Source organism: Octopus sinensis, linkage group LG4, assembly GCF_006345805.1.
Source record: "Octopus sinensis linkage group LG4, ASM634580v1, whole genome shotgun sequence".
NCBI lineage: Eukaryota > Metazoa > Mollusca > Cephalopoda > Octopoda > Octopodidae > Octopus > Octopus sinensis.
Window position 1 is genome coordinate 10,873,053 of NC_043000.1, and position 27,946 is coordinate 10,900,998.

General features: G+C 38.4%; 1 protein-coding gene across 4 annotated transcripts in view; it reads right to left on the minus strand.

Annotated features, from left to right (window-relative positions):
* Positions 1-4,493: 4,493 nt before the first annotated feature.
* The window catches only part of LOC115211062 (uncharacterized protein C3orf18-like), a 52,542-nt gene continuing 29,089 nt past the window's right edge, over positions 4,494-27,946 (minus strand). For 2 of the 4 annotated variants that reach the window (XM_036501756.1, XM_036501757.1), the window contains 2 exons: positions 18,663-18,792; positions 7,943-8,200 (listed from right to left, as the gene is read on the minus strand). In XM_036501756.1, coding sequence (XP_036357649.1) covers positions 8,141-8,200; positions 18,663-18,792 — 190 coding nt within the window. In that variant the 3' untranslated portion in view covers positions 7,943-8,140. Of the gene's footprint in view, positions 5,206-5,309; positions 8,201-13,128; positions 13,238-18,662; positions 18,793-27,946 lie in introns of those variants that run through there. The other 2 variants (XR_004998618.1, XR_003881462.2) reach the window with 2 other exon arrangements.

The window sequence follows — 27,946 nt, forward strand, 5'->3', positions numbered from 1 at the left end:
TCATTGCTTTCAGGCTTAGCTTAAGGTATTTTTGCTGCCGACATCACAAAATGTGTCTGAATAAAGATTGCCGGACAGCAAATAGAGACTCGGACATTGCTTAGAAAATATTTTTCATTTTTAACCTCGTATATAGTACGCATGAGGGATTTTGACCTTTAAATTTTTGGGGAAAATGTGGATTATACTTGAGGATTTATGGTAAATAAAATCTAATTTAGTTGGTTAAAGAGATGTGAAAACCTGTGTCAAGATAAGTAAGTCCACTAGAAACATCCTCACATGTAGAAATGTCAAAGTAATGTTAGCTTAGTTCTCAGTGCAATTTTAGTTTCCTCTGTTGTCTATGTTAAAATGTGACTAGTTAGGACAGATTTAGATACCTACCACTAATTCTGACTTGGTGTTCAGGTATCATAATAGACGATACAAAGATTGCACTATGGCAGCTACCATATATAAATGGAGAAATAAGAAAATGAAACAAAAATTTATGTTGAAATATTTCAAATTATTGTTTTTTTTTGTGTTTGTTAATCATGATTAGAGTAGTTGTGGTGGTAGAAGATCCTATAGCTTTATCAATCCTACAAAGCTAAAATATTCAAAGTCAAGCAAAAATGAATGTAAAATATTATCAATAGTGGTAATAGAGACAAATGTCTAACCCATTATAAAGCAAAAATATGATTACACACAGATAAAGCTATCACCAAATTGGCTGTAGCAAACACATGGCTACATGTTGGTAAGAAGAAGAATAGAACAAATTAGAGATGAGCAATAATTTTGAGTTGTTTCATTTGAGGACCAAATGTTACTGCATGCGAAAATGAGATGAACTGTCACAAAGAGGGAAATAATAAAGGAAAATTCACTTCACTTTAACTTAGCTGTGTTTGATTTTGTAAGCCTGTATTCTAGGTTATGAGAGAAAGTATGTGGTGAGACAAACACACAAGGTGTCATTGTTGTCAATGGTCACACAAAAAAATCTCACAAAAGTGTGGAATGAGGCGAGCCATACAAAAGCCAGTCTATGAGAAAGCATAACATACTTTCTTATAGATTTTAAAATCTACAACAATGAATGCATAAGATACTTTAAAATAAAATTTTAAAATCATGCAAGTTATATTTGCAATAGCCTACAACTTAAAAAGAAGACTTAAGAGTTACTTAAGTGGTTGACAGCTAGCTAGCAAGTGTCTGCTACTATAACCCCAGGCTAACCCTTGTGGAACAAGGAAAGGGAAACTGTTTGGAAGCCCATCATATGTGTGTTTGTGTTTGTGTGTGTGTGTGTGGCAAATGTTGACATGACTGTAGCTTTGTGCTTTTGAAGGCCAGTTGAATAAAAATCCTTACCTAATAGGTAAGGGTTAGCATCAGGAAAGGCATCTGACCATATAAAATGCTGCCTCAAATTGTCTCCATCCAACCCATGCTAACATGGATAAAATAGACATTAAACGAATAAATATGTTTTGTGTGTGTGTGTGTGTGTGTGTGTGTGGTGTTTTTAAATAATTTTGTTTAAAGTCAAAACAATGTAAGTTATAAAAAATCAAAAAGACAGGTTAGTGGTTTGTACTTTGACCTGCTGTTTGAATATTTTGGAGTTAGGACCATTTCTTCACAGCATCATGTCTCTGAAGATTTCCTGAAGAAGTGATCCAAACTCTGAAACATTGAAATATCAGGTGAAACTACAAGCCATTGACCTCATCATCATTTGATGTCCAATTTTTATAACATGCATTGTTTTGGCTTTAAGCAAAAATAATTACTCACACATGTATATATATATGCATACAAATATATTCATACATGCATATATACACATATTTGTGTGTGTATATATATATAGTGAGAATTTACAAAAAAACAAATGATGAAGATGGGTGTGTAAACAACAAACAGATGTATTAATTTAACACTAATGAAGTCTTTTACATTCTGAGCCTATGCTCTTCGACAGAAAGGAACACAGAAGTAAACAGGGAGAGAAAAGAGAAAAAGGTATAGTGGCTATACATACATGTATATACATATACACACACACATATATATGCATATATACATTCATACACATACATACATGTATATATGTATACACACACACACATACATATATATATATATATATATATATACATACATGTTTAAACATATACACATATATATTATATATATAACAGAATATTAATAAGGAAGAAAACGAGATAAAATTTAGCAAATTAACTGTAGCTAACAATTGGTGTCACCAAGTAACTAGTATACAATACTAACATTTGAAAAGAGCAGATACTAATCAACTAAAATTACTTTACATTCATTGATAAATGAAACAGGAGACAATGATTTAATTTGAACCCAACACAACTTTGTTCTCTAGTTATATCTACATGAAAGTAATGTTTTACATATAGAGTGAAACATTCATATATTCAAGTGTGTAATACTGACTGGATTATTTGACCTGAGAATATATGCACATTAATATTTTTATATATGTGTATGTAAAACATTTGCAAACAGTTGCTAATGATTTATAAAGCAGACTAGTAATTGCTGTGTATATAAGACATGCGACTTCTCTTTCAATTGGTTTTATTAGCTTTTAATATATAGCTGGTACATATCGTCTTTCTTTATAGTTAAAAAAAATGCTTTGTGGGTAGATTATGTTTCCAAAGCTCATGAAGGATGAGGACTTTACTTTATGCTTCAAACAAACTGTAATTCTAAGACTGAAGTTTTCTTTTATAGAAGACCAACTATTTAATCCTAAGGCATGCCAAATTTTAGCAACCGTTCCATTTTGTCTAAAGTGATACTATCATCATCGTCATAGTTATACTGACTGAGTACCACCTCTAACAGACTGTGGTCAATGGTCACTTGAGAAGTCATTAAATAAGGGAATCATAATGGAAATTCTACAGTGATACTATTACCGTTATTTTAAATTTGTTTTTCATTGCTAGTATGGGTTACTCATTTGTATTCATATCAAATAAATTTCATATTCATATGGCAGTCATCACCTACTCTCCCAACTTATGCATTATTGTTCACCCTTCCACTCTTGTTCACCTTTCACTACATCCAGCCCTTAAACATACTCAATCTCTACAGCTATCACCTACTTTCCCCCTCCTTTCACACCGACCAGCCCTCAACTCTTGCTCATCATTCATTATATTCACCCTTGTGCCAAACCTCATCCCTAACTATCCCTCACTTTTTTCATACACTCTTGCAATGCTTACTCATTCCCCATTCAAGTTGTTTTGTATCTACTTGCTTCTATTCACCTTGTAACTTAAGGGTTCATGCTGATAGTGTCACCATTATCTTTATTTCTCTTTCCAGCTCCAATCCAGTTACTCACGCCCATTCTTGTATAATGTGACTGGCCATGTATCTCCTCAACAACAAGAAATCTGTTCCAGCCCCATCGTTCATACTTTAACCTCTCAACACCTAGCATAAAGTTGCTCCCTACTCTATCATAATACCACAGAGTTGAAGAGAGATCTTAGTCTTGCGAGCAACCTGACAACCTCATTAGTGTTGGTGCCACAAAAGGTTAAAAAAAAAAAAAAAAGGGTTGACATTAGGAAGGGCATCAAGCCACAGGAACCATACTGAAACAAACATTAGAGCAGGACACAGTCCTCTGAACCATCAGATCCTGTTGAACTGTTCACCTCCTGCCAGCATGGAAGATAGAGATTAAAAGATAATGATAATGAAGGCGTGACACACACACACACACTCTGCCAGTGGTTGATCTGGTTATTAAGGTTTGTAGTAGCCTTCTAATATTCTTATCAGTTAACAGAAAAAAAAGCATCTGATAATATCAAGAATGAGATATGACTCCATAAAATATGGTGTTTCATAGTACCAAAAGAATGGTACCATAGTACCTTAAACAACATATAACTCTATTGAATCATAATATTCATTCTTTTCTACTCTAGGCACAAGGCCTGAAATTTTGGGGGAGGGGGTCAGTTGATTAGATCGACTCCAGTACACAACTGGTACTTAATTTATTGACTCTGAAAGGATGAAAGGCAAAGTCGACCTCGGCAGAATTTGAACTCAGAATGTAAAAACAGACGAAATACTGCTAAGCATTTCGCCTGGCATGCTAATGTTTCTGCCAGCTCGTAATATTAAACTTCAAATGTATTCACAGAGTTTTTCAATAGTCTGGCCCAGATCCTCATGCCTCATGTTCTTGAAAGCCTTTAATCTTTCAGCACTATTTATTTATATCATTTTGAATTAATCATTTCATTATCTTGTAGCTTTCAGATCTTATGTTTAGAATGACAAATGTTGGATAGGTGTTAGAGGATGGAGCTAGTCAGTTTCAACAAAAAACAAGTAGACTATTTGGGCCAGATATGGCTGGATTAAATGCTAAAGGGTTAAGCTTTGAGATGTGTGTGTGTTTTTTTTTTTTTTTTTTTTTGATATTTGCAAAAGAAACTTCTCCGCCACACAGTTGTGTGTATTCTACATTTTACACTTATCAGAAATGACTTGAACTTTTTGCTTTTAAATTCACCAATGATATTTGCATAATGTTATCGTGTGCTACCAGATGTGCACATACACAGATTAATCAATTAGGAATTAATTGAAAAAACAAAAAACAAAACCTAAAACAGATTTAAAAAGAAGACAACACATGAATGCAACTAAAACTTTAAAAAATATTTGCACCAACAGGTCTTCTTCAAATCTAATAAAACAGAAACTATATATTTCACTAAAAAAAAAAGGACAAAACTAAAAATTCCAAATCTAATTGCATTTAAAACATATTAGATACCAAGATGTATATCTTGATAATAAATTATATAGAATATATTGACTTATATATCAAAATGCTAAATATCACTGAGCCAATGTGAAAGCCTTTATGTTGTCATTTGAGAAGTCTTCCTCTAATCATTTGATAGGATGTGATTAAAGGGAGATTTCTCTGTCATTCAAAGAAAGATTTTCACAAGTTCTAGTGAATTATGTTCTTATATAAGACTACCTGAAGAAGAAGAAGAAGAAGAGAAGAAGAAGAAGATATCCATAGGAATTTGGATAACTATTTTACGTTTAATGTGTATGTATTTATCTATTTAATCACACACACACACACACATGAAATATTCCTTTCAAATTCAACTAATCATCATCATTGTTCGACCGTGGTCGAGACAATGGAATTTACTATGCTACACCAGACTTCACGGTCCATCATAGCATTGATGAATTTTTTTCAATTCAACTAAACATAATCTCAATTTCGCCAAGAGAAGAACAAGCTGCTGTTATGATAATTTCATAATTTTAGTAACATTTTTTAAACACGACCAATATTACACAACCACATTAAAATATATAAATCGTCTAATATTGGTAGCTGTTGATGTCATTACCTAATTGTCTGTTACCACTATTATGGTCGTTATTCATGATCAGCCAAGCTGAACATTGCAATGTAAAATATTCATTCACATATCTCACATTGTGTCCCATTCCATCCACCTAACCTCCATGATATACGTTTTCAGCCATGATGCCTACTCTGATAATTATAAAGCTCCTCATTCCACTTATGTACACATATAATTAGGTTGCTATTCCTAAACAAATTTCCATTTACATAATATTTTTTGCTATTCATGTTGCCCTTCAAGAATAAAATGGGGCACAAAACTTTACATATTACTTCATACTTTTGTAACACTAATGAAGTAAATAATTATATTGATTTAACCCCATCCGTTAGTAGTTCTTAGATGATAAAAATGTCTGAAGTTTAGAGAAATGAGAATAAATACTTTTAGGCACAAGGCCTGATATTTTGAGGGGAGGGGGCTAGTTGATCATATCAATTGGCTCTTATTTTATTGACCCCAAAAGGATGAAAGGCAAAATCAACTTTGGTGGAATTACAATGTTAAGCTGGTAGAAATTTGTCTGACATGCTGACAATTCTGTCAGCTGTCTTAATTAGAGTAAATATTGTTAATGAAGTGGGTCAAATAATGTCAGAATTCATATTCTTTAAAAGACTGAAGTCAAAGATCACTCAAAAAAAGTCATGCAATGGTGGAGTCATAATGGAAATATATTTAGACAAAGAAGAAACGTTGAATGAATGGTCACATTTATCAAAGTATGGTTCTTATTTCATAGGAATTAGAGGCCAGCATCATAGTCACAACATTATATGAACTGTAAAGGTCTGTTACCAAGCCCAAACTATTACAACAATTGTATGATTATCAGCAATATTACTGAGTATTGAGAATGGGAAGTAGCAAGGTCACTGTAGCCACATGATGTCATAAGGGAGGAGAGGAGAAGGTAAAAATGGTCAATTGATTTAAAGCAAGGATCAGATATTATAAAGCTAGAAGAGGAAATAAGGAGAATTTTTAGCAACATTGGGGTTGCCTTTAATTTTTAAAACCAGCAACAAATATTGAGCAAAACATTGGATTAGGCACTTAGAAATATGGTCATGGGTGGACTGGAGTTATAAGCTTGACCATGTAGAAGTGTGTAAGTGTATACATGTGTTTACATGTGTTTTTGTGTGGGCAAAAGAGAGCACCCAAATTTAAGAGTTACGGAAACTGCACTTGAAACAGCAACACAGCACTGACACATGTGCAGAAGTGCCTAGAATATTGGTATTAACAAATAACATTTTCTAACTGAAAATGGATAAATATACATACTAGAATTTTTGGTAAATATTCTGTCATTTTCTTAAGAATAGTAATTAATTAACAAAATATGCATTTTAATGATGATTTAAAACAAGAAAAATTTAAGTGTTTGTGATACACTTGGGATAAATAACACAAAAAACAAAAGACTAGGTTTTGAAAGGTTATCTTCAGCACTGAAACTTTGCAAGAGAGAAAACTGGAAGGTTTGTCATTTGGAAACAATTCCACCATTATTGGTAAAGAAGTGTTATAGAGTTAAAAAATATATATATATATGTATTTGATGTTCAGACTTACTAAATAGTTAAGATTGAGGGAATCAAAGAGAAGTATACCCTAACTGAAATTGTTGGCAAGTTTAAAAAGTAAACTGATGGTAAGTGTCTAGAGATATGCATGATAAAAGCAAGGGATTCAAACATATGGACTAAAAGATGTTATCAAGAAACATTCTAAATACTACAGAGAGACAAAGTTTCAAGAAGATTTGGAGAAGAGTTCTTGTTGGATATTGGTAAAATATAACAAGCTGGTTGTCTTTGATTACAAAACTTGAGTCTTTTCTTTGATTAACCTTGAGGATGCAACTTTGGATTTTTCAAAAGAAGCTTACTGAAGTAGCTTAGTCAAAGAACAAATAAGATAGAAACAAGCAGCTGCATGAAAACCTCAGTGGCTCTTTATGGGTTTTAAACACCAGAGATAGATCTAAAGATATTAAAAAAAAAATTTTTTTGAGAAAAATACATTGAATAATTATATTTTTGAGACTTCAGTTTTGTTAAGAATAAAGTTAGAATAGCAATACATTGATTTCCCTCAAAGATCCATTCATACAGCGTTTATAATAATCTTTGTATTTGTCAATCAAAGCTCAAGTATGAAACAAGAGAAATAAAATACCTTGAAATGCTTCACTACCTTCAAAATTCTAAATTATGCTGAATTATCCAACAGAAATGAACTTGTTAAAATAGGTGTTAGAAAAACAATTATCTAGATATAGACATCTTGCTTTTTGCTTTGGAGAAATTTATCCAAATATTTTGAGAGAGAGAGAGAACAAAAAAAAAAATGAGTGCTGGTGATGATATCTCTATAAACAAATTCAGAGCTAAAAAATAATAAATGAATATAATAACAAAAAAACAACAAAACATTAACTTTTGTTAACAAAAATGGTTATAACATGTTTTATATGTCCTCTTTTTCTCTCTATTTCCTTTTCAGAGAATGAACTTTTGTCAACAATATTGTGCTGGAGAATGATGCCAAAAGCAGAAGACATACTGGAGAATACTTGAGCTGACACAACAGAGGAAGGAAGTTGGTGATTCTGGATTTGTAAGACAATAAGCTTCCAGAGGGAAATATCCTTACAGTTCAGAATGATCTGTAGAAAATTTCAGCTTGGGTGCATGTCGGAAACTTGGGCTCTGGAAAAAAAAAAAAAAAAAATTATTATCAAAGTAAGAATTAAAAAATTGTTAATTAGTCAGGGTAGGATGAGAGAGTGCAATTGTGGTCGTTTCAGACCCCACCTCCAACCTGACAGAAGAAATTGAAAACCTTACAAAATATTGGAATACAGTTTACTCAAAAAGGAGAGGTTGAAGATGAATTTAGAACTTTGGAGTAACTCAAATACAAGGTTCTTTACATGTCCCCAGTGCACCAGATGATATGACCATTCTTTTTAATTACAACATCAGTGAAGTCATTTTCTCAAAATTACTGAGGCAAATTAATTAGGGACACTATCCACACAAAGTAATAGTTGAATGAGTGTAAAAAAATAAATGCACATGTAAAAAATAAAGGAGAGGGAAATACAGGCTTAATGATTAATACTCTTTACTCTTTTACTTGTTTCAGTCATTTGACTGCGGCCATGCTAGAGCACCGCCTTTAGTCGAGCAAATCGACCCCAGGACTGATTGCCAAACCGCTAAGTTACAGGGACATAAACACATCACCATCGGTTGTCAAGCGATGTTGAGGGGACAAACACAGACACACACATACATACATATATATATATATATATATATACACACACATATATACGACAGGCTTCTTTCAGTTTCCGTCTACCAAATCCACTCACAAGGCTTTGGTCGGCCCGAGGCTATAGTAGAAGACACTTGCCCATGGTGCCATGCAGTGGGAATGAACCCAGAACCATGTAGTAGGTAAGCAAGCTACTTACCACACAGCCACTCCTGCGCCTACATGTTAATAAAATCTTGTCAAGTTAAAGTGGAGACAATCCCTTCAAACAGGTATTGGTTTTATTAGGTCTTTCCCAGTATTCATCATCTCTAGCAATTATCACAGGAGAGATGTATATGAAATGTACAAGATGTGGCGTGACAATATGATGACAGACAGAAATTACCTAGTGACACCATCTTTATCAAAATGTCAAATGGCTTGGCTCCTTAATACCTTCCTTGAACTGTATAGATATCCTTTTTAACCAATTCAACTCCTCAGTTGTCAAAAGTCTGCCAAGTTATACATAATCATAGCCCTTTTCTCCAGACCAAATCGAAAAAAAAAAAAAAAATTCAGAGGCGCAGGGTTTCATGAAAAGGTTGCAAGATGCAACGAAAATTTTAGGAAAATAAAAATAAGAAATAATTGGAAATTTTACCGGTGAGTGTGTTACATTATAAGGCACAAAAAGAAAATGACTCTCCCCAGACACAACAGTTCATGATAAAACTTCACCCTAAATTGTCAAACATTTATAAATTTGAGTATGAATTATTCTTAAGCAGAAACAAATTTAACTGAAGGTTCACTCAAGTCCATTTTAACCCTTTACTATTTAAACTGGCCATATCCAGCCTCACACATCTATCTTTCAATATCACCCCCAAAATAATCACACTGGTGTGGCTGTGTGATAAGAAGTTTGTTGCTTCCTAACCACATGGTTCTGGGATCTGTCCCACTGTGTGACACCTTGGGTAAGTGTCTTCTACTATAGTCTTGGGATGACCAAAACCTTGTGAGTCGATTTGGTAGAGGGAACCTGAAAGAAGTCCATTGTGTATGTATAAATCTATGTGCGTGTGTGTTTCTGTATTTGTCCCTCATCACCACTTGACAATTAGTGTTGATGTGTTTACATCCCCATAACTTAGTGGTTTTGCGAAAGAGACTGGTAAAATAAGTACCAAAGTTAAGGTGGCGAGCTGGCAGAAATGTTAGCACGCTGGGCGAAATGCTTAGCAATATTTCATCTGCCGCTACGTTCTGAGTTCAAATTCCACCAAGGTCAACTTTGCCTTTCATCCTTTCGGGGTCGATAAATTAAGTACCAGTTATGCACTGGGGTCGATATAATCGACTTAATCCATTTGTCTGTCCTTGTTTGTCCCCTCTGTGTGTAGCCCCTTGTGGGTAGTAAAGAAATAAGAATAAGTAGCAAAGTTAAAAAGAAGAAAAATAAGTACTGGGATTGATTCGTTCAACTAAAAGTCTTCAACACGGTGCCCCAGCATGGCTACAGTCTGATGAGCGAAACAAATAAAAGATAAAAGACATCGAAATCTCAAAGATATGAGATAATCCATGATTAATTCAAAGCAATGTGAAGAAATAAGCATTACATTTGACAGAGTAAAACGAATGCTAAATGGTTAACTCTTTAGCATTTAAACCGGCCATATCTGGCCCCAATTTTCTACTTCTTTTATGTTCAAACCATCTAAATCTGGCCTCTCACTCATATCCTACCATGACATCCTCAAAATAAACCATCACATCATCAAATTCTCAGAGCTACAAGATAATGCAGGATTAATTCAAAACAATGTGAATGAAAAAGCATTATATTTGACAGAGTAATCTGAATGCTAAAGGGTTAAACTGGCCATATCTAGGCCAGATATTCTACCTGTTTTATATTCAAACCAACTAGATCCAGCCTTGTACACTTACCCTACAATGTCATACTAAAAACAAACAATTCTATCATCAAAAGTCTGGAAGCTATGAGATAATGCATTATTAACTCAAAACATTGTGAAGAAATAAGCATTACATTTGAGTAATCCAAGTGCTAAGGGTTTAAAGAAGCAAACATGAGCTGAAGAATATTAACACTTTTAAGATTCCGGTCACTTTATAGAATTACAAATGGGACATGTGACTTCAAGAAGAAAAAAAAAGAAAACTGTTTTATCTTATTTCAGTTTCTCCTTTACTTTCAAAATAACTATAAATATGGTCTTTACAAAGATTTTAATACAAATGTTCCTTGCAATAATTTTAATCAAAATTCCAAATCTGAAAGAAAACGGTTTTAATCTACATAGGGATGGCTAGGTGCAGGCATAGTGTGTGGTTAAGAAGTTTGCTTCTCAAGCACATGGTTTAGGGCTCAGTCCTACAATATGGTCCCATGAGCAAGTGTCTTCTACTAAAGCCTTGAGTCAAAGAAAGCCTTTTGAGTGGTTTTGGTGGAAGGAAACTGAAATAAATCCACCATATGTGTGTGTGCGCAAATGTCTTTGTTAAGACATCACATGGTTATAAATGAGCATCACCATCATACAAGCAGTGTTCCTAGTTTCCAGTTATCCCTGAAAACACATCCAGCTATGGGGAAATACAACCTTACTTGGAAACAGGTGGAAGTTGGTGACAAGAAGGGCATCCCAGCTGTAGCAAATTTGCCACAACAAATTCCATCTGATCTATGGAAGCACGGAAAAGTAGACATTAAAGATGATGTGAAAGGCACCTGTGTTGGTAACATGTAAAATATTCTCACCCCTCTCTCTCTCTCTCATCATTTAACATCAATGTTCAATGCTGGCATGAGTTGGATATTTAGTATGTAAAATTGGTACATCCAATAACCAAACACTGCTGTATACAGTGGCTATTTAAGCACTGTGTTTAAGGATGATTAAAGGGTTGAATGGGTGCTGATGAAAGGGCAAAAAGCCTCAAAATATGGTATATACACCCATTATACTTTTCTCATCTTTGATCTCATTGTTTACATCTGACCTCTCGTAAATGAAATGCTGTAACTAAAATCAGGGCTGGCTATAATTTCTATGAATATCTGTAGAAATAATCTTAACAAGTAATGTAAAAGAACACTGCTAATGCAATAGAATGTGGTGCTTACTTATAAAAACATTTAATATACTTTCTAGAATATTATCATTGCATAACAAAATATTGGGTTGTCCGGAAAGTTTGTGCTGATTTTTAAAGGAAAGGAAAAGGTCAATAAATACTTGCCATTACATTTTTAATCAACCAAATAGAAATATTTTGTTGCACAATGCGTCTCCATCTTTCCTTTAACTTGAAAATACCCTCTTCCCAGAATTGAGGTGGTTTCATGGCAAAGAATTCCTCAAGGTATCTTTTTACCTCATCCACGGAATTGAAATTTTTACCATTAAGACTATTCTGCAGAGACCTGAATAAGTGGAAATCTGAAGGAGCAATATCTGGTGAATATGGAAGGTGGGGTAGCACATCCCAGCCGAGCTGCAGCAATTTTTGTCTGGTTCCCAAAGCATCAGGTGCCAAAAATGAACTTTCTTATCTTCCATTTTAAAGGGTTACAGAATTAACACAAGTTATAGGAACATAAACCTTCTTCCACGAAAAGATAGCTTAAACTGTGCTCTAAATGGAGGTGTAGTCAAATCCTACTTTATAGACTCAACCATGTTCTAAAATAAGTCGAAAGGTAAGCTACTATAAATCGGCATGAACTTTCTGGACAACCCAATACCTCATACCTGCAAGTCATTGGTGTTAGTAGAGTTACATTAAAGAACAATGGACATACAAGTAGAGACAATTTGTACAGGTACTAGAGAAAAGGACCACAAAATAATAATCAATTAGTAACTTTGGTTGGAAATATTTTTTCTCATAGTTAAATGCGATTCTTGGTTATGAATATATAAATATAGTGGGGTCCTTTTTTTATAGGGACTTCTATCTTAAGAGTTAATTTGTTCTATGAATACATCCTAACCAAGAAATCTGTTGAAGTTTGCTAAAGGGCTTCAAATTCTAAAATAAAAAATTAGCTGTGATTGTCTTGTAGTAATTAGCTAAACTGATAATGAAGTCATTAACAAAGAAATAATGTCAGGGACATTGACATACTAATGTTCAAGTATGACCCATGTCATTTTATATATAGAATGACATTAATTATTAGCATGTGTAACAACATCATTATCATTATCATCATCATCATAATTATTATAATTATTATTATTATTATTATCATCATTATTATTACCAGTTACTGCAATGAGGAGGAGGTGGAGGAATGTGATTGGGATGAAGAAAGTGACCCCAGTGAACCTACCTTGGGACCAGGAAGGAAGTACTAGCGGCAGCAGCAGCAGATATGAAAGTATTCACGTCAGCATGCTACCATGCGAACATTGCAGAAGGCTTTTATAAGACTCACAGCGCTAAATGGAAGAGATAAAGAATAGTTTATTACAGTTTAGATTTTGGAATGTTAAACACATTCTCTGTGATAGATTTCTGCATCAAAATAGGAAAATACAGAAAACTAAAATTTTCACATGATGAGAATTGTGTAGACACAAAATAATTATTGTTTGAGGATTTGAATTTTGGTTAAAATTATTGCAAGGAATATGTTTATAGTTATTTTAAAAACAAAGAAGAAATCAAAATGTAATTAAAAAGATCTTTCTACAAATATCATATCCAACCATAAAATAGGGGTCGTTTTAAATGATATAGATAAAATAAATTAGTAAATAAATACAGTTGATGCTCAGCTTCATACAGGGCTCACTATATTCAGAAATTGAACCTTCAAATAGTTATTGGTGAAGGAAACTGTAATGAAACACCTCCTTACTCTTTTACTTGTTTCAGTCATTTGATTGCGGCCATGCTGGAGCACCACCTTTAATCGAGCAAAGTTGACTCCAGGACTTATTCTTTGTAAGCCTAGTACTTATTCTATCGGTCTCTTTTGCTGAACTGCTAAGTTACGGGGACATAAACACACCAGCATCGGTAGTCAAGCAATGTTAGGGGGAGGACAAACACTGACACACAAACACACACACATAGATATACACACACACACACATATATGTATATATATATATATATGACGGGCTTCTTTCAGCCTGAGGCTATAGTAGAAGACACTTGCCCAAGGTGCTACGCAGTGGGACTGAACCTGGAACCATATGGTTGGTAAGCAAGCTACTTACCACACAGCCACTCCTTCTTTAACATTATTCAATAATAAAGTCCAAAGCTGCTTCTTTTGCTATTTTAGCCAAACAGAAACTTAAATTATAGCAAAAGATAGTACATAGATACAGCCTTTTCATTCAATCTAAGAATAGTGTCAGAGATATTGCTTGGCTGGAGACAGTACAGAAATATTTTTAGATTTTGTAAAAAACAGTTCTGAGTTAATAAAGAGAAAGTTGCTCACTCCTTTTGTTTTTATAACTGTTAGCTTATTGTTGAGTGATAAACGACAGTCATAGAAATATTACTCACAGAGAGAGCTTCTAATTGGAAGGATTTTGTATAGAACAAAAATCAAATATTGAATATAAAAATCAATATTAGTAAATTTAAGGATAAATGAATGCACACTTTCAGCATTATTGGAAATATGATGTAATATTTCTCTTGGATAGATGAGTAAAAAAGTAAAACAAAAATATCCACAACTTACAAGTTACTATCCTGTCTCTGTTTTACTCAATTATTTCCAACCATATTTTTCATTACATGTACCTCAATTAATTGCAGCATGTAATTATAAGCAAATGTTTTGATAAACTATATTATGCAAATCTCTTGTCCAAATTTCTTTCCTCTGGATATGTCCAGAATGTTAAGGATCTGAGTCTTACAAACCTTTCTCATTACAGAAATTCTGGAGTTTTCAAAATATCTGTCACATTCCATAATTCAATACTCCTTCTTATCAAAGACAACCAGCCTCTTGCACTCCTATGAAATAATATGCTAATTCGCCCCATCTTTTAAATCCAGCAATTCTTTGATGAAGGACAGTAACCATCATTACATCTTCCAATGATGCTTAATAGATTGTTATTAATATTTAAATACTAAAATTCAAATGTCATATCAAAGAACCATTCTCAACATAAAATATACACCCATCACAATGCACATTGGGATTAACTGTCTCAAGTCACTTCTCAGTATTGCTATAATCACACCACATCACATAACATCACACAAATAACTCCAATACAAAATATACCCATCATTACATATATCAACCCTTTTACTGTGGAAATCAGATATACTCCCTCAAAATTTCATTATCCTTATCTGCAGAAAGCAGTTTTAATATATCAGTCTAGCTTTTGTTGAGGAATGTCATGTTGGAAACTGTTTTTGTCAAGATATGTCAAGTTTATAGGCCATACACTATTGACTTTTCCAATCCTTCTTCCCCACAACACGCTCCTTCTGAGATTCCCTTTTTTGCCCATACTTTACCTGCAACTGACGTCCAGTAGTTAATCAAGAACAGCATCAACTTTGTCAATCTCAGTCTTGTAAGCTCTTCAAAGGCCTTGAGTACAAACCTCTTCCTCCAGATCAAACCATTAGAACTAACTATATCTTTTGTGTACTCTTTAATCATACACACAGTACTCTATCAGATTTATTTTTCTGACCCATGTGGGTCTCACTTGAGCTTTGTATAGGTTTACTATCTATTTGAAGATGAAGTATGAAGGCATGTGACTTAATGGTTGGGATGTTCCACCCAGAATCATGAGACTGAACCCAAAGCCATGTGGTTACCAATTGAGTGTCTTAACCACACAGCCATGTTTATTATTTACCAATGTATTCTGATTGAAAGTGCAACAAAAACAAGGTAGAACAAAGACACGAACCACTGAAACAATGATAAGATAAATGGAAAATGTGCAGACCTAGCCACATATATATATATATATATATATATATATATATATATATATATATATATACACTCTTTTACTCTTTTACTTGTTTCAGTCATTTGACTGCGGCCATACTGGAGCACCGCCTTTTTTTTTTAGTCGGGCAAATCGACCCCAGGACTTATTCTTTGGAAGCCTAGTACTTATTCTATCGGTCTCTTTTGCCGAACCGCTAAGTTACGGGGACGTAAACACACACCAGCATCGGTTGTCAAGCGATGTTGGGAGGACAAACACAGACTCACAAACACACACACACACATATATATATATACATATATACAACAGGCTTCTTTCAGTTTCCGTCTACCAAATTCACTCACAAGGCTTTGGTCGGCCCGAGGCTATAGTAGAAGACACTTGCCCAAGGTGCCACGCAGTGGGACTGAACCCGGGACCATGTGGTTGGTAAGCAAGCTACTTACCACACAGCCACTCCTACGCCTATATATAAAATAAAATACAAAATGGTACAAGAACACAAAACATCCAGATAGACGATACAAAAAAACACGGATGGGTCATTCAAAGCCTTTTATCTTCAGTCAAGAACCGGATCATCCTCACAATTTCGGCTGATTAATCTTGAGATTGCTCCAATCTGGCCAGCCCCAAGGAAAAACTAAGCTAAGAGCATTAGATTCCTTGGTAAAAAGCATCGAATGTGTATGAAACAAGGACGGAAAAACAGGCGACGTTACATGAATATAAATACAAAAATACAATAAAAAAAACAATAATAATAATAATAATAACAGGACATAACAACAGGCGTCTTTCGACTGGGGACGAATTGAATTCAGCTGTTCTCTTTTATATATATATATATATAAGGTTACGGAGAGAGTCATAGCCCAACTAATTAGAGAGAGAGTTAGTTTAGATGAGATGCAGTTTGGGTTTGTCCCAGGGAAAAGCACCACTGATGCTATATTCCTGGTAAGGCAGCTGCAGGAGAAATACCTAGCCAAAGATAAGCCCCTGTACCTGGCTTTCGTTGACATGGAGAAAGCCTTTGATAGGGTCCCCCGTTCCCTCATCTGGTGGTCAATGAGGAAACTAGGGATAGATGAATGGCTGGTGAGGGCTGTGCAAGCCATGTACAGAGATGCCGTAAGTAAGGTTAGAGTTGGCAGCATGTACACAGAAGAATTCCAGGTAGAGGTTGGGGTCCACCAGGGTTCAGTACTCAGCCCCCTCCTATTTATCATAGTCCTCCAGGCAATTGTGGAGGAATTCAAGACAGGTTGCCCCTGGGAGCTCCTCTATGCTGACGACCTCGCTCTAATCGCTGAGTCACTATCAGAACTGGAGGAGAAGTTCCAGGTGTGGAAGGAGGGTTTAGAATCGAGGGGCCTTAGAGTCAACCTAGCTAAAACCAAAGTACTAATAAGTAGAAAGTTAGAAAATCCACAAATATCCTCAGGAAGATGGCCCTGCTCGATCTGTAGAAAAGGTGTAGGTAGAAACTCTATAAGATGTACCCAGTGTAAGCTATGGACACATAAGAGGTGCAGCAATGTCAAAGGTAGGCTAACTGGGAAGATAGTTTTTGTATGTGGCAGATGCTCGGGAGCATTGACCTCCGAAAATCTGCAGAAAACAACTTCCGTCACTTTCCGGGGGGAAAAACTAGAAGTAGCTGATAGCTTCCGCTATCTAGGTGACCAAGTCAGTAGTGGGGGCGGGTGCGCTGAAAGTGTAACTGCTAGAATAAGAATAGCCTGGGCAAAGTTTAGGGAGCTCTTACCTCTGCTGGTGACTAAAGGCCTCTCGCTCAGAGTAAAAGGCAGACTGTATGATGCATGTGTACGAACAGCTATGCTACATGGCAGTGAAACATGGGCCGTGACTGCTGAGGACATGCGTAAGCTTGTGAGGAACGAAGCCAGTATGCTCTGATGGATGTGTAATGTCAGTGTACTTACTCGACAGAGCGTTAGTACCTTGAGAGAAATGTTGTACCTAAGAAGCATCAGTTGTTGTGTGCAAGAGAGACGATTGCGCTGGTATGGTCATGTGGCGAGAATGGATGAAGATAGGTGTGTGAGAAAGTGCCAATCCCTAGCAGTTGAGGGAACCCGTGGAAGAGGTAGACCCAGGAAAACCTGGGACGAAGTGGTGAAGCACGACCTTCGGACGTTAGGTCTCACCATGGAAATGACTAGAGACCGAGACCTATGGAAGTATGCTGTGCGTGAGAAGACCCGGCAAGACTAGTGAAGCCATAATCCGTGGCCCCTACCTGGGACGTAGTCAGTCCACCTGTGCATACCTTCCTTCTTGTGACACTTGTGAAGACCTGTTGAGGCAAGTGAGAATCGAATCGAATCAAATCAAATCAAATCGAACCAAATCAAAATAGATGAACATCAATGGAATTTGTATCCTTGTGGTACCAGTGCCGGTGGCACATAAGAAAACCATCCGAACGTGATCGTAGCCAGTACCGCAATGACTGGCCTCCGTGCTGAGGGCACGTAACAAACACCATCCGAGCGTGGCCGTCCGCCAGCCCCGTCTGGCACCTGTGTCGGTGACACATAAAAAACACCATCCGAGCGTGGCCGTCTGCCAGCCTCGTCTGGCACCTGTGTCGGTGGCACATAAAATCACCCACTACACTCTCGGAGTGGTTGGCGTTAGGAAGGGCATCCAGCTGTAGAAACACTGCCAGATCTGACTGGCCTGGTGCAGCCTTCGGGCTTGCCAGACCCCAGTTGAACCGTCCAACCCATGCTAGCATGGATAGCGGACGTTAAACGATGATGATGATGATATATATATATAATATATATATATATAGTCATAAAGGCTAACACTACAGGCAATTTTTGTAATAAAGAAAATGAAGCAATGGAATATTGTAATAAAAAATACTAACCTCAGATCTCAGGGCAACATGTTGTTCTTTATCTCCATCTAATAATTCACATTCCCAATCTTGGTCTTCATCTACAGCAGCTGGATCAAAACTGTACAATGGCATCAGATGGTGCCGAAGTTTGTCTAACCTGTTACCAAACAACACAATTTCTCAGTCTACATAAAACATATTAAACGTGTAAACAATGTTACAATCATATATTTAATAAAAACAGGCAGATCTCAACTTATACCACTTTGAGTTGTGTACATACACACATGCATGCATGCATACATACATACAATACACATACATACATGCATACACACACACACACACATGCAGTAAGTCTGTGTGAGAGTCACCCTGGAAATGTCTGAAAAAGGCTTCTAGTATGCAACTCCATAAAGGAAAATGAAAGGAAAGAGAAAGCATGGAGGAAAGGATGTGAAACAAGTGTGAATATTCTTACTTTCTAGAAATATTTTCAGTTCAAATGATGAGAAAGCACACTTATATATAAGTATAAATATTTTGGTTTGCATTTGAAATTATATCGAAACAGCATTTCAGATTTTCAGAAAATGAAACATTACTAGACTAATATTTTCATTATTACCAATACATTATAGTAGGGTACCTTTATACAAATAGTAGAGGCACATGGCCTAGTGGTTTGAGCAGTGGTCTTGCGGTCGAGGGATCATGGGTTCGAATCTCAGACCGGGCGATGTGTGTGTTTATGAGCGAAATACCTAAGCTCCACACGGCTCTTGCAGAAGGTAATGGCGAACTTCTGCTGACTCTTTCGTTACAACTTTCTCTCACTCTTTCCTCCTGCATCTTGTAGCTCACCTGCGATGGACCGGCGTCCATCTAGGTGGGGAACATATACGCCAAGGAAACCGGCCCTTAAGAGCCAGGCATGGCTCAAGAAGGAACAAACCTATAAACAAACAGTTCTCTGAGTGAACAATTCAAATAATGATTGGTGTTTTTCTGAAGAAAATTCAACTTGCATAACAAACTAAAATTTGATCAATGTGTGCAAACAGACTGCACACATGCAATTAACTGAAAATCTATTCACTTAGAGAACAGAAATTTGAACAAAGCATGGGTTGACAATGCATGCATATAAATGGTTGGGAGAGCAAGTACAAGAGGTTTGTTAATGTCCATGCACACATTCCATGTAGCTTGCAACTTTTCATATATTTATATAGAAAACAATATTTCTCTCTTCATTTTGTATTTGGTTTGCCAAATTCTTCATATGAATTCATGAGTTGAAACAAATTTTGTTGCATCTTGGGAGAGTCATTGCATCAATAATAACAACACATGCACAGGTTCAATTCCACTTCTTTATTGTTAGTCAGTTGATTAGCTATCTAATAAACTAACTAATCAATTGTTTGTTAGTCAAAGTTCTTTTCTCGCTGTTTGCACCCTTTTCAGTGACTTAGTGACTTTCTTTCTTCAAGGTCTGATCTGCGTCTGAATACTTCACATATTTTTTTGCTAAAATCATAACCAAGGATTGACAGCAGCAAGACAAAGAGAAACAAACACACACATATACATTATACTTATGTCTTTGCTATGAATGGATGGACAAATAAAACATCATTTTACAACTTTATGTGGAGTTTGAGTGTGGCTTGGAATGGATAAACCTGTCTATATGCATTTTAATTACTCATGTAATGAACAAGGCTCTGGAATGGATTATATAATAATAATAATGAAATTATTGTATACAGTGCTCAGGTGCACTACAACTTGTCAAAAGTGCATATAAAGCATATGCAATAATGTACAAATGTCTGGGAAGTGAACAGTGTATGAGTCAGATATATATATTCTTTTATTCTGTTATTTGTTTCAGTCTTTTGACTGAGGCCATGCTGGAGCACCACCTTTAGTCAAACAAATCGACCCCAGGACTTATTCTCTGTAAGCTTAGTACTAATGCTATCAGTCTCTTTTGTCGAACTGCTAAGTTACGGGGACATAAACACACCAGCATCAGTTGTCAAACAATGGTACGGGGACAAACACAGACACACAAACCACACATGACAGACTTCTTTCAGTTTCTGTCTACCAATCCACTCACAAGGCTATAGTAGAAGACACTTGCCCAATTTAAATACAGTTTGACTCAGCTCCATATGACTTAAAGTTTTGTGGGTGTGTCCTACACATCCACAAAACTAAGTCTTGCTTATATTTCATAACAGTGACCAATACAAAAACTTGCACCGTTTCCTACAATACCTAGAGTCTGTGTGTAAGTGTGTGTGCTTTATTTTACAGGTTGTAATAACATTTTGGGCAAGCAATCTATTTTAAATAAATAAATGAGGATGCAAAGAGAGAGGTTTGGAGAAGCCACTATGAAAGGTTGCTGAATGAGGAAAATGAATGGGATAAAGAGAGTCTGCCGAATGTTGACCCAACAGAGGGACCAGCAATCTGAGTTGACAGTTCCTTAGTAGATAAGGCAATTAAAAGCATGAAAACAGGGAAAGCCCCAGGCCCATCAGGAATCACTGCAGAGATGCTCAAAATATCTGGTAGTGTCGGCTATAGCCTAGTCACCCGTATAGTTAACCAGGTGATACACGAAGGAGTCATTCCCAATGACTGGTGTAGCAGCATAATAGTTAGCTGCTACAAAGGTAAAGGTGACGCCCTAGATACAAATAGCTACAGGGGTATCAAGCTGCTGGATCAGGTAATGAAGGTTACGGAGAGGGTTATAGCCCAACTAATTAGAGAGAAGTTAGTTTAGATCAGATGCAGTTTGGGTTCGTGCCAGGGAAAAGTACTACTGATGCTATTTTCATGGTAAGACAGCTGCAGGAGAAATACCTAGCCAAAGACAAGCCCCTATACCTGGCTTTTGTTGATATGGAGAAAGCCTTCGACAGGGTCCCCCGATCCCTCATCTGGTGGTCAATGAGGAAACTAGGGATAGATGAATGGTTAGTGAAAGCTGTACAAGCCATGTACAGAGACGCTGCTAGTAAGGTGAGGGTTGGCACCGAGTACAGTGAAGAATTCAGGGTAGAGGTTGGGGTCCACCAAGGTTCAGTCCTCAGTCCCCTCCTATTTATCATAGTCCTCCAGGCAATAACGGAGGAATTCAAGACAGGATGCCCCTGGGAGCTCCTCTATGCTGATGACCTTGCTCTAATTGCTGAGTCTCTATCAGAACTAGAGGAGAAGTTTCAGGTATGGAAACAAGGTTTAGAATCGAAGGGCCTTAGAATCAACCTAGCCAAAACCAAAGTCCTAATAAGTAGGAAGGTAGACCAATCACAAACGCCTTCAGGTAGATGGCCCTGCTCGATCTGTAGAAAAGGTGTAGGTAGAAACTCTATAAGATGCACCAAGTGTAAGCTATGGACACATAAGAGGTGCAGCAATGTAAAAGGAAGGCTAACTAGGAAGATGGTTTTTGTATGTGGCAGATGCTCAGGAACAATTAACACTGAAGATGCTCTGAGACCAACTTCCGTCACTTTCCAGGGAGAAAAGCTAGAAGTAGTTGATAGTTTCCGTTACCTAGGTGACCAAGTCAGTAGCGGGGGCGGGTGCGCTGAGAGTATAACTGCTAGAGTAAGAATAGCCTGGGCAAAGTTTAGAGAGCTCTTACCTCTGCTGGTGACAAAAGGCCTCTCGCTCAAAGTAAAAGGCAGACTGTATGATGCATGTGTACGTACACAGCCATGCTACATGGTAGTGAAACTTGGGCTGTGACTGCTGAGGATTTGCGTAAGCTCGCAAGAAATGAAGCTAGTATGCTCCGATGGATGTGTAACGTCAGTGTTCATAATCGACAGAGTGTAAGTACCTTGAGAGAAAAGTTGAACCTAAGAAGTATCAGTTGTTGTGTGCAAGAGAGACGTATGCGCTGGTATGGTCATGTGATGAGAATGGCTGAAGATAGTTGTGTGCGAAAGTGCCACACCCTGGCAGTTGAGGGGACCTGTGGAAGAGGTAGACCCAGGAAAACCTGGGTCGAGGCGGTGAAGCACGACCTTCGAACTTTAGGTCTCACCAAGGAAATGACCAGTGACTGAGACCTTTGGAGGTATGCTGTGCGTGAGAAAACCCGGCAAGACCAGTGAGAACAGTCAAAATCAAGATCAAACCAAATTGAGGTCGATCAACATCAGGGACCCCGTGCAGGTGACACGTAAAAGTACCATCCGTTCGTAGCCGTTCGCCAGCCCTGTCTGGCCCCCGTGTAGGTGGCACGTAAAAGCACCATCCGTTCGTGTTCGTTGCCAGCCTGGGCTGGCCCCCGTGCCGGTGACACGTAAAAGTACCATCCGTTTGTGGCCGTTTGCCAGCTCTGTCTGGCCCCCGTGCCGGTGACACGTAAAAGCACCATCCGTTGGTGGCCGTTTGCCAGCTCTGTCTGGCCCCCGTGCCGGTGACATGTAAAAGCACCATCCGTTCGTGGCCGTTTGCCAGCCCTGTCTGGCCCCCATGTCGGTGACATGTAAAAGCACCATCCGTTGTGTCCGTTGCCAGCCTCGCCTGGCCCCCGTGCCGGTGACACGTAAAAGCACCATCTGTTCGTGGCTGTTTGCCAGCCCTGTCTGGCCCCCATGTCGGTGGCATGTAAAAGCATCATCCGTTCGTGCCCGTTGCCAGCCTCGCCTGGCCCCCGTGCCGGTGACACGTAAAAGCACCATCCGTTTCGTGGCCGTTTGCCAGCTCTGTCTGGCCCCCATGTTGGTGGCACGTAAAAGCACCATCCGTTCGTGTCCGTTGCCAGCCTCGCCTGGCCCCGTGCCGGTGACACGTAAAAGCACCATCCGTTCGTGGCCGTTTGCCAGCTCTGTCTGGCACCTGTGCAGGTGGCACGTAAAAAGCACCCACTACACTCACGGAGTGGTTGGCGTTAGGAAGGGCATCCAGCCGTAGAAACACTGCCAGATCTGACTGGGCCTGATGAAGCCTTCCAGCTTCACAGACCTCAGTTGAACCGTCCAACCCATGCTAGCATGGAAACGGACGCTAAATGATGATGATGATGATGATGATGATAAAAAAAAAGAAATGTATAATTTGTTAGTTTAAAAATTTCACTTTTTCCCTGAATTTTGTCTTTAGTTTTGTTGGTTCATTAAATTTCTTCAAAATTTCATTTGAAGCACACTTAATATTCCATATACTCTTTACTCTTTTACTTGTTTCAGTCATTTGACAGTGGCCATGCTAGAGCATCACCTTTAGTCGAGTAAATCGACCCCAGGACTTATTCTTTGTAAGCCTAGTACTTATTCTATCAGTCTCTTTTGCTGAACCGCTAAGTTACAGGGACGTAAACACACCACCATCAGTTATCAAGCAATGGGGGGGGGGGGACAAACACAGACACACAAACATACACACACACACACATATATATATGTATTTATATATATATATATATATTTATATATACATGTATATATATATATATATGTATATATATATGTATATATATATGTGTGTATATATATGTATATATATATGTATATATATGTGTATATATATATATATGTGTATATATGTGTATATATATATATATATGTGTGTATATATATATATATATATATATATATGCATATATATGTGTATCATCATCATTTAGCGTCCGCTTTCCATGCTAGCATGGGTTGGACGGTTCAACTGGGGTCTGTGAAGCTGGAAGGCTTCATCAGGCCCAGTCAGATCTGGCAGTGTTTCTATGGCTGGATGCCCTTCCTAACGCCAACCACTCCGTGAGTGTAGTGGGTGCTTTTTACGTGCCACCTGCACAGGTGCCAGACAGAGCTGGCAAACGGCCATGAACGGATGGTGCTTTTATGTGCCACCGGCACGGGGGCCAGGCGAGGCTGGCAACGGACACGAACAGATGCTTCTTCTATGTGCCACCGGCACAGGGGCCAGGCGAGGCTGGCAATGGACACAAACGGATGGTGCTTTTACGTGCCACCGGCATGGGGGCCAGGCGAGGCTGGCAATGGACACGAACGGATAGTGTTCTTTACGTGCCATCGGCACGAGGCCAGTCGGGGCGGCGCTGGCAACGGTCACAAACAGATGGTTCTCTTACGTGCCACCGGCACTGGTAACTCAGCTGCAATTTCCATTGATTGATTTCAATTCTGATCCTCACTTGCCTCAACAGGTCTTCACAAGTAGAGTTTTGTGTCCCAAGAAGGGAAGGTATGCATACGTAGGCTGGCTCCATCCCATGTAGAAGGAAACGGGTTATGGTCTCACTTGTCCTGCCGGGTCTTCTCGCGCACAGCATACTTCCAGAGGTCTCGGTCTCTAGTCATTTCCTCAGTGAGACCTAAAGTTCAAAGGTTGTGCTTCACCACCTCGTCCTAGGTTTTCCTGGGTCTGCCTCTTCCACAGGTTCCCTCAACCGCTAGGGTGTGGCACTTTTTCACACAACTATCTTCATCCATTCTCACCACATGCCCATACCAGCGCAAACGTCTCTCTTGCACACCACAACTGATGCTTCTTAGGTCCAGCTTTTCTCTCAAGGTACTTACACTCTGTCGAGTATGAGTACTGACATTACACATCCATTGGAGCATACTGGCTTCATTTCTTGTGAGCTTACGCATATCCTCAGCAGTCACGGCCCATGTTTCACTGCCATGTAGCATGGCTGTTCGTACACATGCATCATACAGTCTGCCTTTTACTCTGTGCGAGAGGCCTTTTGTCACCAGCAGAGGTAAGAGCTCTCTGAACTTTGCCCAAGCTATTCTTACTCTAGCAGTTACACTTTCAGCACACCTGCCCCCGCTGCTGACTTGGTCACCTAGGTAACAGAAGCTATCAACTACTTCTAGTTTTTCTCCCTGGAAAGTGACGGAAGTTGGTCTCAGAGCATTTTCAGTGTTTATTGTTCCTGAGCATCTGCCACAGATAAAAACTATTTTCCTAGTTAGCCTTCCTTTGACATTGCTGCACATCTTATGTGTCCATAGCTTACACTTGGTGCATCTTATAGAGTTTCTACCTACACCTTTTCTACAGATCGAGCAGGGCCATCTACCTGAAGGCGTTTATGATTTGTCTACCTTCCTACTGATTACGACTTTGGTTTTAGCTAGATTGACTCTAAGGCCCTTCGATTCTAATCCTTGTTTCCACACCTGAAACTTCTCCTCCAGTTCTGATAGTGACTCAGCAATTAGAGCAAGGTCATCAGCATAGAGGAGCTCCCAAGGGCATCTTGTCTTGAATTCCTCCGTTATTGCCTGGAGGACTATGATAAATAGGAGGGGGCTGAGGACTGAGCCTTGGTGGACCCCTACCTCTACCTGGAATTCTTCACTGTACTTGTTGCCAACCCTCACCTTACTAGCAGTGTCCCTGTACATGGCTCGCACAGCTCTCACTAACCATTCATCTATCCCTAGTTTCCTCATTGACCACCAGATAAGGGATCGGGGGACCCTGTCGAAGGCTTTCTCCATGTCAACAAAAGCCAGGTACAGGGGCTTATCTTTGGCTAGGTATTTCTCCTGCAGCTGCCTTACCAGGAATATAGCATCAGTGGTACTTTTCCCTGGCACGAACCCAAACTGCATCTCATCTAAACTAACTCTCTCTCTAATTAGTTGGGCTATGACCCTCTCCGTAACCTTCATCACCTGATCCAACAGCTTGATACCTCTGTAATTATTTGTATCTAGGGCGTCACCTTTACCTTTGTAGCAGTTGACTATTATGCTGCTACACCAGTCATTGGGTATGGCTCCTTCGTGTATCACCTGATTAACTATACGGGTGACTAGGCTATAGCTGACACTACCAGACATTTTGAGCATCTCTGCAGGGATTCCTGATGGGCCTGGGGCTTTCCCTGTCTTCATGCTTCTAATTGCCTTAACTACCAAGGAAATATCAACTCGGATAGCTGACCCCTCTGTTGGGTCAACATTCGGCAGACTCTCTTTATCCCATTCATTTTCTTTATTCAGCAACATTTCATAGTGGCGTCTCCAAACCTCTCTCTTTGCATCCTCATTTAGCGCAAGTGAACCATCTTCCATCCGAACACACTTCTCTCCTACCACATCACGATTCTCTCTCACACACTGTCTTGCAACGCGAAACACCTCCAGTCTTTGGTCCTCACGGCGCAGAACATTGGCAAATTTTTTCTTATCTGCTTCCCCTCTGGCTAAATAAACCTCTCCTAGCTTCTCTTTTGGCAGTCTGATACAATTCCTTGCTACCCCCATTTTTCCAGTCCTTCCAAGCCTGTCTCTTTTCTCTAATAGCCCTGTCTACAACATTGTTCCACCACCACGTTATTCTAGGTCGAGAGGGGACTTTGCACCAGCCACAGATCTGGTCAGTGGCTCTCAGCAGGTTGTCCCTTAGAAACGTCCAGTTGTCTTCTACCCGCTGTGATGCTCTATCTACTTCATCAAAGGCTTCAAGTAATATGTCTCTAAATCTCTGTCCATTTGCAGGATCTTTAAGCTTCCAGATCCTTCTTCTCCATGTTGGTCGTCTTCTGGTTGTCTTCCTAGTCCTGATCCTAAAGTCACTAACTACCAGTCTATGTTGTGGGGTACATTCTTCGCCTGGGAAGGTTTTGGTATTTATAAGCAGCCATCTCTCCCTTTGCCTGGCAAGGATGTAGTCAATTTGGCTGGTATGTTGGCCCAATCGGTAGGTGACTAGGTGGCTGGTAGGTTTCCTGAAGTTAGTGTTGCAAATCATAAGATTATTTGCATTGCAGAACTCCAGCAGCCTGGTTCCCTCCTCGTTGCGGGAACCATAGCCATAGCCTCCATGTACGCCATGGAAGCCCCCAGTATGTCGTCCAACGTAACCATTGAAGTCACCAGCCACAAAGAGAAGGTCTCTGTCATTCGTCAACGAGGTAGTCTGCAGTAGAGTGTCATAGAATATATATATATGTGTATATATATGTATATATATATATATATATATATATATATATATACAACAGGCTTCTTTCAGTTTCCTTCTACCAAATCCACTCACAAGGCTTTGGTTGGCCCGAGGCTATAGTAGAAGACACTTGCCCATGGTGCCACGCAGTGGGACTGAACCCGGAACCATGTGGTTGGTAAGCAAGCTACTTACCACACAGCCACTGCTGCGCCTATATCATATAGAAGAAGGATATTGATTAAATATTCTTTATATTAGTTAGTAGGAAAATACACATGTACCTTGCAGAAAAAAAGAGAGAAAAAGAGCAGATCATCCCGAGGGAAAAGTTGAAA